Source organism: Lycium ferocissimum, chromosome 12 (assembly GCF_029784015.1).
Source record: "Lycium ferocissimum isolate CSIRO_LF1 chromosome 12, AGI_CSIRO_Lferr_CH_V1, whole genome shotgun sequence".
NCBI classification, from domain to species: domain Eukaryota; kingdom Viridiplantae; phylum Streptophyta; class Magnoliopsida; order Solanales; family Solanaceae; genus Lycium; species Lycium ferocissimum.
Genome location: NC_081353.1, coordinates 30,065,934 through 30,078,861, shown reverse-complemented (window position 1 = coordinate 30,078,861; position 12,928 = coordinate 30,065,934). Strand labels below are relative to the sequence as shown.

Below are 12,928 nucleotides of genomic sequence, written 5' to 3'. Positions count from 1 at the left end.
GGAAAATTAGAGTATATTAGTAATATAATACATGAATCCAACATTAAAAATACAATAATAGAAATCGATGAATCTGACTTTAATATCATATTTGAGCTTAACTAAAACTCAAAAATCCATTTGTAAATAAAAAATTGCTCAAGATTATATAAGAAAACCACAACTTCATCCATTAAACAACATGGCATTGACATGAATTTACACATACATCTATGTGGGAGAAAAGGCGAGAATCTATTGGAAATAGCCTTTCTAGTGCACAAAATAGGGATAAGATTTGCGTATACGTCATTCTCCTCAAACTCCACTTATAAAATTATACGGGGTATGTTGTTATTGTTGCAGTACTATCTATGTGGGAGTGGGTAGACTATTAATTATATGCGGTAGAAAGTCAAAGAAAATTGTTGAAGGCTGAAAAAATAAAGAGGAAAAACATAATAAATAATGTTTTTGTACTAATAAAAGTACAAAGACAAATTGGAACATGGCATGTGAGGAGCAAGACTTTTGTTAGCCTCGATTTAAGAGAGTCACAGATATCCTTTGACATGAAAGTGAGTGTACAAATTTACCAAAGAATCTCTAATTCTCCCTCATATTACCTCAATCATTACTCCCCACATTACACCCTCACATTTTTGACCCTTTTCACTTTTGTCCACTCTTCTTTAATGAGTAACTACACAGAATAAATGAAAGAGGAATCTACTTTAAATACACTGATAAGGTAAATAATTTTTAAGTTATTTGCATATTTTAATTGATTGTATCATGTTATTTGTTAGACTTTTTGTGTTATTAAATTGAGAATTTCATTAAACAAGGAGCGATTTGATTTATTGATTCATTTATAAATGTTATTTTAGTTATATAAATTTTGTAGAAAATAAATAATGAAAATAATATCAAGGATGAGTAAATAAACACCGAAATTTTTTTTGTAGAGTCAATTTCTACATTTAAACGGTAACCGGTCATAGAAGATCATTTCCTCATAATAAAGAGTTACATATCGTTGTAAGTTAGTTTAACAGTATAAAAGGTTGTATATTTATGCATACCAAAGTTAAACTCTTTTTTTTCTTGCTTTTTCACCAGGTGTTCAGTACGGGCCCGACTATATTTGGATTCGCACTGAGAAGTAATACATAATTAGAGGTAAAGTACTCTCTTTGATGCACAAGGCTTGAATCCGAGAACTCTGATTAAGGTTCGAACCCGATAACTCTAATTAAAGATGAAGGAATACTTGTTACGCCACCACTACTGTTGTTGGCAAAATTGAACTCATTAAAGAAACACAAACATAAGGATTAAAAAAAAATGTTAATGAAATCATCAGAAAGAAGAAAAAGCAAAAATGAATACTCTTCTCTTCTCTTTCTTACTGGTGTACTATGGGATCCCAATGTTTGTTATTCATAACTTCCATCACACCCCTCACCATTTTCCTGAAGCTGAAATCTGTTACTCCATAAAACTACAGACAAGGGAAATACTTCTTTAGATTATTAAATCGGAAAAGGCTCAGATATGCCATTGAACTATCGGAAATGGCTCATTTATGCCACTCGTCAATAGTTTGGCTCAGTTATGCCATCAAACTATCAGAAATGGCTCATCCATGCCATTTTTCATTAATGCAGGTTTTAAAATATCAGATATGACACTTGGCCTCCAATTAGAGGTCCATGCCGTTTATTTAAATCAGCACAAATTTGTGGGTCGGGTTTTAGTTTAATTTAGGATTTAGTTTGTGTTGGTTTAATTAAATGACGTGGACCTCTAATTGGTGACCAAGTGTCATATCTGGTATTGTAAAACCGACTTTATAGAAAAATGGCATGGATGAGCCATTTCTGATAGTTCGATGGCATAACTAAGCCAAACTATTGACGAGTGACATAAATGAGCTATTTCTGATAGTTCGATGGCGTATTTGAACCTTTTCCGTTATTAAATTAAGGATTACAGTGATCAATAGAGGAATATTTGGTTTTTTTGTAATTTATTACAAATATTAATTTAATTATATGACCCCTCTTTAGAAAATCAATAAAAAATAATATCACAGATGAGTAAATAAATACACATAAGATATTTATAGGGTCAATTGCTACTATGCAAATTGTAACTGGCCATAGAAGATGTTTCCTCATAATAAAGAGTTGCTACATAAATTAGTTTAACAATATAAAAAGATAGAATATTTACGGGTATAAAGTTAAACTCTCTTTTTTTCACGGTATTTCAATTAAATTTGAATTCGCGCAGGGAAGATAATTTCCTACTCAGAACTGGAACGCAATATCTCCGTTAAAGATAAAGGGATACTTATCACTCCATGACAATCAATATTGGTATAGTTACACTCAATAAAGAAACACAAATATAAAGAAATGAGAAAAATAAAAAAGATAAATGAAATCACCACATTAAAAAAAAAAAAAAAAAAGCAAAAATGAATAGAGACTCTCTCTCTTTCTGGTGTTAATAGGATCCCAAAGTTATTCATTACTTTCATCACACTCTCCAATTGTTGAGCTGAAATCTTTTACTTCCATTAATACATTACCAGTTAGTGAGCCCACCTCCACCAAAAGTAGTCATTATTATATAGTATTTATAATCAAGAATCTATAATCACACAGAAAGAAAAAAAAATGGAAGTGGCTAGTAGGAGAAAGGGCAAAATTTCAAGAAATGGCGTGGTTGATGAAGTTAAAGGTGGGATTAATGTATATAGTGAAAAAGAAGAAACCTCACAAGTTGAAAATGATGAAAAAATTAGTACTACTAGTGGAGACAACAACAATCAAGTTCATAAAAAGTTGGAAATGGGGCCAAAGCCAAATGTTGGTGTTGTTGGTGGTGGTGGTGTGATGAGTTGCAAGAGAAAAAGTTGGAAATCTGAGAGTAATTTAGAAGGCAAACCAATTCAGATTGTTAAAAAAAGATCTGAATTAAACAAGAATTTGGATGAACAAAGTAAAGAGTTGACTACTGTTATATCTGCTGACAATGCAATGAAGAAAAGTCCAATTCAAAGCAAGAAATGTGGAACTGAGAAAAGCCCAGTTAAAACAATGAAGGCAAAATTTGGTGAATCAAGTGATGGAAATGAGAGAAATGGAATTCAGCTAAGGAAAGTGAAATCAGAGGCAAATAAGGAAGGAAATGAGAAGAATTCTGAATTAAGAAAAGTGAAATCTGTTTCTCTTCAAATGGTGAAAACAAAATCAGCATCAAGTAAAGAACTTGAAGAAGAAAAATGTAAGAATTTTGAGGAAAATAAGGTTGTTGTTGATGATGTTCTTGATGAGTCAAAGAAGAATCTTGAAGGGTCATTTGAGGGAAATGAGAAGAATTGTGAATTAAGGAAGGTGAAATCTGTGTGTCTTGATGGGAATTTGAGGAATTCAGTGGAAGCAAAATCAGAGAAATGTAAAAAGATTTTTGAGGAAAATAAGGTTGTTGTTGTTGATGATGTTCTTGATGAGTCAAAGAAGAATCTTGAAGAAAATGAGGATGGAAATGAGAAGAATTGTGAATTAAGGAAGTTGAAATCTGTGTGTCTTGATGGGAATTTGAGGGATTCACTTCAAATGGTGAAAACAAGATCAGAGAAATGTAAGAATGGTTTTGAGGAAAATAAGGTTGTTGTTGATGATATTATTGATGAGTCAAAAAGGGATCTTGAAGGGTCATTTGAGGGAATTCAGAGGAAAAGATCTACTGAAGAAAACTGTAAGGAATTTGATGTGTGTGAAGAGAAAGTTATAACAACAAGCAATGTGGAATCTCAAGTGAAATCTCCACTTAAAGAAGAGTCAAATCTTGAAAGTGAAGAAGAAGAAGAAGAAGATCAAGAAGATATTGATGAGAAAATTGAAAAGGGAAGTGTTGATGTTAAAGAAGTAGCAGAACAGATTTTTAAGCCTAAAAAGATTGTGATTGAAGAGAATAACAAAGTTCATATTAGTAACAATGAGAAAAAACAAGTGCCCATTTCTCCAATTATCAAGAAACAACCTCCTCCAATTTCAGGCCAATCAAGAATTCATCATCATCATCATCATCCAAGTCCAACAAGAACCAAACCAGGCAAATTGATTTCTTTAATTTTTTTTTTTTTTTTTAAATTTTCCACTCGATGTTCGGTTCCCGTATTGAAGTACGACTAAATTCGAGTTCGCGCCGGAAAATCTCACGTTGGGAGTAAAACACTCCCTAACAAAGGCGACTTCATACCCAATGATTCTGTTTTTTAAGGTTGTATTCTGAATCCCTTATCAATTTTATGCTGCATTTTCAGTTCCAACATCAGATGAAGAATTTCAGAGCAATATCCCAAGACAACATAGCAACCTACAAAGCTTCGGTAATTTATTTATTTTTTAATTATTATTTTTTTTTGTATAGTTTCTTTGCAAGCAAAAAAAAATGTCATTTCTGCAAATGTTGATTCTAATCTTCTCTTCTTTGGTTTTGGAAATTTATTTCAGTTGATTTGATTATGTGGAGAGATGCATCAAAATCAGCATTAATCTTTGGATTTGGAACATTTGTCATCATTTCATCTTCTTATACTCAAGATCTCAATATCAGGTAATTAACAACTTTTTTTTTTTTTGGTTTACCATCTTGTGTCTGGTACATGTATCGGGGCCCGATTAAATTCATATTCGTGCCTTGAAGTCCCATATCGGGGGTAAAGAGTTCTCTGATAAAGGCAACTTTATGCTTGGGGCTCGAGTTGGTTAAGGAGAACTTGCACCAAGGAAAATGAATCAGATTTTTCTTTCGATATTCTTGAAATAACCAAAGAAAAAAAAAATACTAAAGTAAAATTAATGGTTTTTTTCTTTTTTTTACAGCTTCATTTCTGTGATTTCCTACTTGGGTCTGGTCTACCTTGCTACAATCTTTTTATTTAGATCCCTCAGGTAAAAAACTTGTTACAGTAGGTAAAGTTCAATTACTTTAACGTGACGAAAAATAACATTGTATTAACTTTATCGTTATAGTAGATAACATTATTTCTTTTACCTAATTTTTATTATTTGTTTTCTTTGTTGGGTAAATAGGGGTGCAAATGATATAGGTGAATCAAGTGAATATGTATTAGGGGAAGAAGAAGCAGTATGGGTACTGAAATTGATACTGCCTTATGTAAATGAATGTCTCTTGAAAATTAGAGCCCTTTTTTCTGGGGATCCTGCTACTACAATGAAGGTAAAGAAAAAAACAAATTTTCCCATTTCACTTTTTTTGTCCTCTTTTAGAAAAAATTCCTTCTGACTTAAATTATATTTTCTCAATATTTTGAAAATCACTAGAAAGTTGACAAAATTTTGCCTCTACAGATGGCAGTTCTGCTGTTTATTTTTGCAAGATGTGGCAGCTCTATAACTATTTGGAAAATGTCTAAATTGGGTGAGTTTTTCTGCATCTACATGGTTAAAAAAATATTTTTTTACTGTTTTGTTTTTCCCTTTTGTTAGAAAAAAAATATACCAAAGAGAATGGAACTTTGGAAACTTTTTTGGTTGTGAATCTGTTTTTTTTTTTTTTTTTTTTTTTTGGGTAATAGCAGGAAGAGTTTTTAAGTAAGGAATTTTATATTTGCCTTTTAGATGGAGCCACATAGACCTAAGGCTAGTCAGTTGAATATTCTTTTGCCGAAAATTTTATAATACTATATATAAGTTAAATACACCTTTTTATATACACCTTTTTATACAAATGTATTAGAGTAAATGATCATAAGAACTCTTGAATACCTTAGTAAAAGTCTTGATTTTGCCACTATTTATATAAATCCACTTTTGTAATTCTTCCTAACAATATTTCAGATTTTTCCGGCTTTGGTTATCTTTATATATAAGCTTAAAGATCCAAAACGGGAAAATATAGCATATTTCATGAAGTACATCTTTCAAAAGGGGTCATTTTATTTATTTTTCCCCTAACGGAAAAGGAAAAGAAAATGAAAGTTTATCAAGGAAATTGGATAAAAGAAAATAATTAAATCCATAGAGTATTTAGTACATATTTTCCAGGAAAAAAAAGTACATATTTTGCAGTAGATCAAGCAGAGTTAAATAATTGAATATTCTGTTTTCACCTCTCAACATAGCTGTTGCTGACACACTGTATTTTTAACTGTTTGTAGGCTTTTTTGGAGTTTTCATCGGACCAAAAGTCTGTTCTTCTTATTCCACACAGCTAACTGCCTATGGTAAAATATCTCTCACCATGCTCTCCTTTTTCTTTTTTACTTTTCTGGCTTGATTTTTCGAATTCATTGGGGTAAATGAATCCATTTTGAAGTTTCGTCGATTCCAATAGATCCGAAATATGATATAAGAAGTAGTTGAGTTGTTGGTTCGGTTCCCGAGGAATTTGGGAAACTCTTTCTTTGGGGGCAAAACGCTTTTTATCAAAGATTATCATTCCCAAGATTCGACCCAAAACACTAGTTAAGAATGGACGGATACTTAATTACCACCCCACCATAACTTTTAAATAATTTTTATAGCAATTTAACTTAAATAATATATATATATATATATATATATATATATGCTAATAGTTTAAAATAATATTTAGAAATTAAAAAAAAAAAAAAACTATAGATCAACTTCTATACTAAATGGAGTTAATTAGTAACTTAGAATATGCAACAAGTTGCTTGTTAATTACAACGAGTTAAAAATATGTTCATAATGATTTTTTTTTCACCTAGTCAGTGTATATATATATAAATTAAATTCTTTTTATACTCTCACTTTGTACAATACTTTGACCGTATTTCTTTGGTTCCAGCCTTGTGTTTGGTACCCATTTTGGGGTTCGACTGATCTGGAATCGCGTCAGGAATTCCATTTTAAAAAATAAAGTGCTCTCTACCAAAATTAATATCATTTTCGAGACTCGAACCCGAAACTTATGCCCCCCCCCCCGCAAACACACACACACACAACCTATGTTAGTATATTTTGCAAGTATAACTGAAAGGCAATTTTTAAAACGAAGGTAAGTAAAAATTAAGATCTACAAAACATTTTTATGATAACTATAAAATTTTACCAGCTTCGTTTTTTTTTTTTTTTTAGGAATTCTTAGTTGGTGAAGTTATAACAATACCGTTAAATAGATTAACCAAATTTTGGAATATTTAATAAATTGTAGTACACATCGTTGGATGAACTACATAACGTCTCTTTTATGAATTTGTCAATTAGTTGGTTGTTATAAATGTGGTCACAGTATTTGTTTTTGTTGCATTAATGAGTACAAATGAAGAAAGTGAATTTCCGTATACAAAGTGGTCCATTTCAATCTTTCTAAAATTTAGCATTCTTTATTTTTATCTCTACATTGTGTAAGGATAATGTAAGCAAAAGTTTAATTTATTAAGAAACTTGTATATTATCAATGTTTGGCTACCTAGTCTTGCTCTTGCATCACATTTAGAATTCGATGAAATAAAGTTTACTAATCACTTTTTAGTCGTATTTTTGAAAAATAGTCATTGTCACATAGTTTCAAACTTCACAAGCGAAATTTCATGAGTATATATTGGAGTTTGACTTATAAAATTAGAACTCTAATAATAGTGGCTATTTTTCAACTGCAAAGGCTGAAAGTGATTATTTATGAATTTGTCCCTTTCGATTTCATAAATCTTATGGTCTAAATTGTTGATGGTCCGAGCAGTATGTAATAATACAAGTCTCTTTTTTTTTTTCATTTTCTTTATTACTTTGGGTTGGGGCGGGGGGGGGGGGAGGGGGATTACAACGTGGGGATTCGAACCCTCACCAACAAGGTGAAAGTTCAGGTAGCCAACCAACTGAGCTACTGGATCCCTACGTAATAATAGAAGTCTTCTTCAAATTTCATAAAAATTTTATATTGTAATTTTAACATGTAGCTAGTAGCACGTTATTTGCCTTAAGTCTTAGGTGACTAGTTCCTTATTATGGTCGGTTAACCATACTTATTTTTTAAGTAACCTGATGATGTAAAAATTATTTTACATTATCAGCATGTAAAAAGTTAAATGCTAAAAATATATAAATAGTTAAGGTGAGCATTTGGTACATTGCTTTTATTTAACTTTGTTGTTTATCACCCGTTGTGTGTGGTAACCATTTTGAGGACTGATTAATCTGAATTCAAGGCTAAAGTCTTTCTTGTCGAAGGCGACTTCATTTCTGGCTCAAACCCATGATCTCTGATTAAAGGTGGAGGGATATTTACCGTCCCACCAAAATCTTTGATGATTTTAGTTTTTATTTCTTTTGAGAAATTAAAATTTTTGTAACGTACAAAATGTTTGCAATATGAAGGTACGTTTTGGATTAGACGCTTTCGAGACGCTTGGGTATCTTGTACTCACAAGAAAGCATTTGCATTTGCAATATTCACACTCATTTGGAATTTATCTTCAATATCTGCAAGGATTTGGACAGGTAATATTACTATCTTTTATTATTATTTTTTTTTTGAGAAAAAAATATTCACTTTTCCTTCATTTCTATTTATGCAGATGCAACTTTTAATTATTACTTGAATAAATTTTCAAACATTATTTTGTTAAATAAATTTTTTGGATATAATCAACAATTTTTTTTTCTTTCTTTTTTGCAGTTTTTATGTTGTATGTGGGATTTAGGTACTACCAACAGAAATTGATGAAAGAAGGATGGTTAGGTGAAGATGAAATTACAGAAACCGAGGATTATTGGCAAGAAAAAATTGAAAGACAAAAGAAAATTGGGAGAAGATCCAGTTTAATGGAATCCAAAAAACAAAAGAAAACACATTAAAGGGAAAAAATTAGCAAATATTTGAGATGTATAAAGACAGTCTTCATTTCATATTACTGTACATAGTTGTTTGTCATAGTAAATAATTGAAGTTTTAGCTTACATTGCCTAATAAAAAGTCATTTTCTTCCTCATTATTCTTTCACCATGTAGAAATATCATTATATTAACGCCATCATTAATACAACCACCGCCTTCTATCACTGAATGTAAATGTTGTGCTTGAAGCGTTCAGATCTAAAATTGAAATCGGATAAGTATTAGTTCAAAATAGGTGTTCAAAAACATTGTTGATAACACTTGTGAGCTTATATTAAAACTATAAAAGACTATAATAGAATTTTAACAATTTAACAATTACCGAACTTAAAGGTGTCTAATTAAATTTGTAATAGGATCCTTTCATAATACTCCATAATGAAATATTACAATTATTTTACATTTTGAATATTTGAAATACCCTATTGTTTTCATATTCAAATGAATTAGATTAATTGCACGCGTTTCTCTAAAGTCGATTTTCTTATTAGAAATTAATCTAGGTGAAGATACTTATTTCTCTAAACGGAAAAGGGTCAAATATACCTCTGTACTATTAGAAAAGGGTTATATATACCCCTCGTTATACTTTGGATCCAAATATACTCTTTCTGTTATACTTTGAGTTCAAATATACCCCTCTGTTATACTTTGAGTCTAAATATACCCCTCTTCCGTTAAAATTGTCCATGGTGAATATGAAATATGGCGTGACACTGACAACTGGGCGAGGTGGACACATACCACATGGCATGCCACCTCACCATCCCAACCCATTCACCCCTTTCTTCTCCTTCTTCCATCACTACCATCTCTTCCCCTCCACAACCTTTGCCACCACTGGCGCCACCACACCACCATGTTGAAAATGAATATTGAATCAATTAAAGACGGCATTTGCAAGAGTGTTCCAGTTCCACATCAATTTTTTAACTCAAGGGTTCGATGCAACCTAGAAGATTCCTTTTCTATTCCTATCCTAAAAAATAGATTCCAGAAGCTTCATCAAGGTTTACAACAGAAACAAAATATCCAAATCGCCAATGGAAGAAAGAGGTTCACCAGTTGTGGTTTCAGAGTAAGGAAACCATGGAGAAAAGAAGCAGGGTCATCTTTGCCTATGGAGAAAAGGTTGTAGAGGGGGAGGAGATGGTAGTGGTGGAAGAAGACGGAGAAGGGAGGGATGAATTGGTTGGGGTGGTGAGGTGGCATGCCATGTGGTGTCCACCTCACCGAGTTGTCAGTGCGACGTCATATTTCATATCCATCATAGACAATTTTAACGGAAGAGGGGTATATTTAGACCCAAAGTATAACAGAGGGCTATATTTAAACTCAAAGTATAACGGAAAGGGTATATTTGGACCCAAAGTATAACGAGGGGTATATTTAACCATTTTCTAATAGTACAGGGGTATATTTGACCCTTTTCCGTTCTCTAAAAAGTATGTAAATGAAGCAACAACCTGAAGAAGAATTGATGTAGAGTTAATTTTTCGTATTTTAACCACTTTCTCCTTGTTTAAAATCTTAAAGAATCTGGGAAATTAAACAAAAAAATTGAAAGGGGAATAAAGCACAAAACCGGATATTCCATACACTCTAAATTTTCAAATTATACTGCAGTTGCTAAAACAGTTATATCTAACTATACAAATAAAGTAGGAGTAGTATTTTTCACTTTCAGAGTCATATCTCTAACATGAGACACATCCACATGTTGTTACAGTGCTGTAAGAATAATGCACAATTACATAACCAATCAAGGAGTAAAAGAACAAATGTTTGTTCAAGGAACGATATTGTATACATGGACTCTGCATTTCAAGGGGATAATAGTCAAAATACCCCCCAACGTTTGACCAAAATGCCAACTACACACCGAACATTTGCGGGGGTCCTATTACCCCCCTGGACAAATTTTTTCGGTAGCAAATGGCCCTTTTTTGCGATGTGGCGTGAAGAGCGTGAATACACCGCCCGATGGCGCGTGACGGTCTTTAAAAATGCATCCGACTGTTTTGGACGCCAACTAAGCTGCCACATATGATGCCAAGTAGATAAAATTTGAACTCCCTCCATTTTTAGGCTACTTCATCTTCATCTTCACCCTATTTAATATCCATCCCCATTTTTTGTTGTCAAAATAATATCCATTATAAACGAAAATCTCAAGGCGAAGAAAATCCACATATGATTCCGAACAACTTGTTAAAGAACAACTTTCCACCATAAACGAAAATCAAGAAAAAAAATGAAAAATGCGAAGAAAGAAAAAGGAAAAATCTGGAAAAAAATAAGGATGAAAAATCTAATCTTGTTAAAGAAAATCGATTGGAAGTTGCTTGTTTGGAGTTGCTACTTGTTGCTTGGTTGGAGTTATTTAAGCACTAATTCTTTGAGTTGATTTGGGAGAAAATTAAACTCCATTGCTAAGAATTTGGAGAAAGCTATGAAGAACACTAAATGGGTTTCTCTAAATTCTAAATTATGCCGGAGGGGGCAGACTTTGCCTTGAGACATTTTTTTTTTTTTTTTTTTTAACTTTTCAAGGCACACTTTTAGTTAAGGCATACTTTTGGTTATGCCTTAATTAAAAGTATACCCCATAAGGCATAGTTCCTTAAGGAAAAATTTTGCCCCATAAGGCAAAACTAAATTATGCCTTGAGGAAAAATTATGCCCCTCAAGCATAACTTTAGTTTTTCCTTAAGGAAGTTATGAGGAAGGGCGTACTTTGCCTTGAGAATTTTTTTTTTTTTTTTTTTTTTAACTTTTAAAGGCACACTTTTAGTTAAGGCATACTTTTGGTTATGCCTTAATTAAAAGTATATGCCCATAAGGCATAGTTCCTTAAGAAAAATTTTACCCCATAAGGCAAAACTAAATTATGCCTTGAGGAAAAGTTATGCCCCCTCCGCATAACTTTAGTTTTTCCTTAAGGAAGTTATGCCGGAGGCGTACTTTGCCTTGAGAATTTTTTTTTTTTTTTTTTTAAACTTTTAAAGGCACACTTTTAGTTAAGGCATACTTTTGGTTATGCCTTAATTAAAAGTATGCCCCATAAGGCATAGTTCCTTAAGAAAAAAATTTGCCCCATAAGGCAAAACTAAATTATGCCTTGAGGAAAAGTTATGCCCCCTCCGGCATAACTTTAGTTTTTCCTTAAGGAAGTTATGCCGGGGGGGGCAGACTTTGCCTTGAGAATTTTTTTTTTTTTTTTTTTTTAACTTTTAAAGGCACACTTTTAGTTAAGGCATACTTTTGGTTATGCCTTAATTGCCTTAATTAAAAGTATGCCCTATAAGGCATAGTTCCTTAAGAAAAAAATTTTACCCCATAAGGCAAAAAAACTAAATTATACCTTGAGGAAAAGTTATGCCCCTCCGCATAACTTTAGTTTTTCCTTAAGGAAGTTATCGAGGGAGGCGTACTTTGCCTTGAGACATTTTTTTTTTTTTTTTTTTAAGGCATATTTTTGGTTATGCCTTAATTAAAATGCTTGTATAAGGCATAATTCCTTAAGGAAAAGTTTTGCCCATACAAGGCAAAACTAAATTATGCCCCTCCGCATAACTTTAGTTTTTCCTAAAGGAAGTTATGCTTGAGTGACTTTGCCTTGAGACTTTTTTTTTTTTTTTAAACTTTTCAAGTCACACTTTTAGTTAAGTCATACTTTTAGTTAAGGCATACTTTTGGTTATGCCTTAATTAAAAGTCCGCCCTATAAGGCATAGTTCCTTAAGGAAAAGTTTTGCTCCATAAGGCATAACTAAACTATGTCTTGAGGAAAAGTTATGCCCCCTCCGCATAACTTTAGTTTTTCTTAAGGAAGTTATCGAGGGGGTACACTCCTCCATTACCCCCGCGCTTGCGAAATTATTTCTTTATTTTATGCTTGAGCGGGGTTCGAACCCAAAACCTCGGTATCCAAGCTAAGGGCAAAACTTAAAGACCACAAATATGAGGGGCAAAATTTAAAGACCGCAAATATGAGGGGGCAAAATTTAAAGACCACCCCGAAAAGAAGGGCATTACGCGAATTGCCCA

At 32.3% G+C, this 12,928-nt stretch overlaps 1 protein-coding gene across 1 annotated transcript; it reads left to right on the top strand.

Moving 5' to 3' along the window:
• The first annotated feature begins 2,385 nt into the window (after window positions 1-2,385).
• LOC132040191 (reticulon-like protein B21) lies at window positions 2,386-8,974 on the top strand. Its single transcript, XM_059430815.1, has 9 exons — window positions 2,386-4,107; window positions 4,319-4,384; window positions 4,509-4,611; window positions 4,881-4,949; window positions 5,091-5,238; window positions 5,370-5,439; window positions 6,179-6,244; window positions 8,361-8,483; window positions 8,662-8,974. The coding sequence occupies exons 1-9, from the start codon at window positions 2,667-2,669 to the stop codon at window positions 8,838-8,840; spliced, it is 2,265 nt and encodes a 754-aa protein (XP_059286798.1). The 5' UTR covers window positions 2,386-2,666; the 3' UTR covers window positions 8,841-8,974.
• The last annotated feature ends 3,954 nt before the right edge of the window (window positions 8,975-12,928 follow it).

Excerpts from the sequence above, each read along its gene's own strand:
- LOC132040191 (XM_059430815.1), top strand. The coding sequence starts at position 2,667 with ATGGAAGTGGCTAGTAGGAGAAAGGGCAAAATTTCAAGAAATGGCGTG. Across the intron at positions 4,385-4,508 it reads TAGCAACCTACAAAGCTTCG|TTGATTTGATTATGTGGAGA; the intron begins GTAATTTATTTA and ends AATTTATTTCAG. Across the intron at positions 4,950-5,090 it reads TTTTTATTTAGATCCCTCAG|GGGTGCAAATGATATAGGTG; the intron begins GTAAAAAACTTG and ends TTGGGTAAATAG.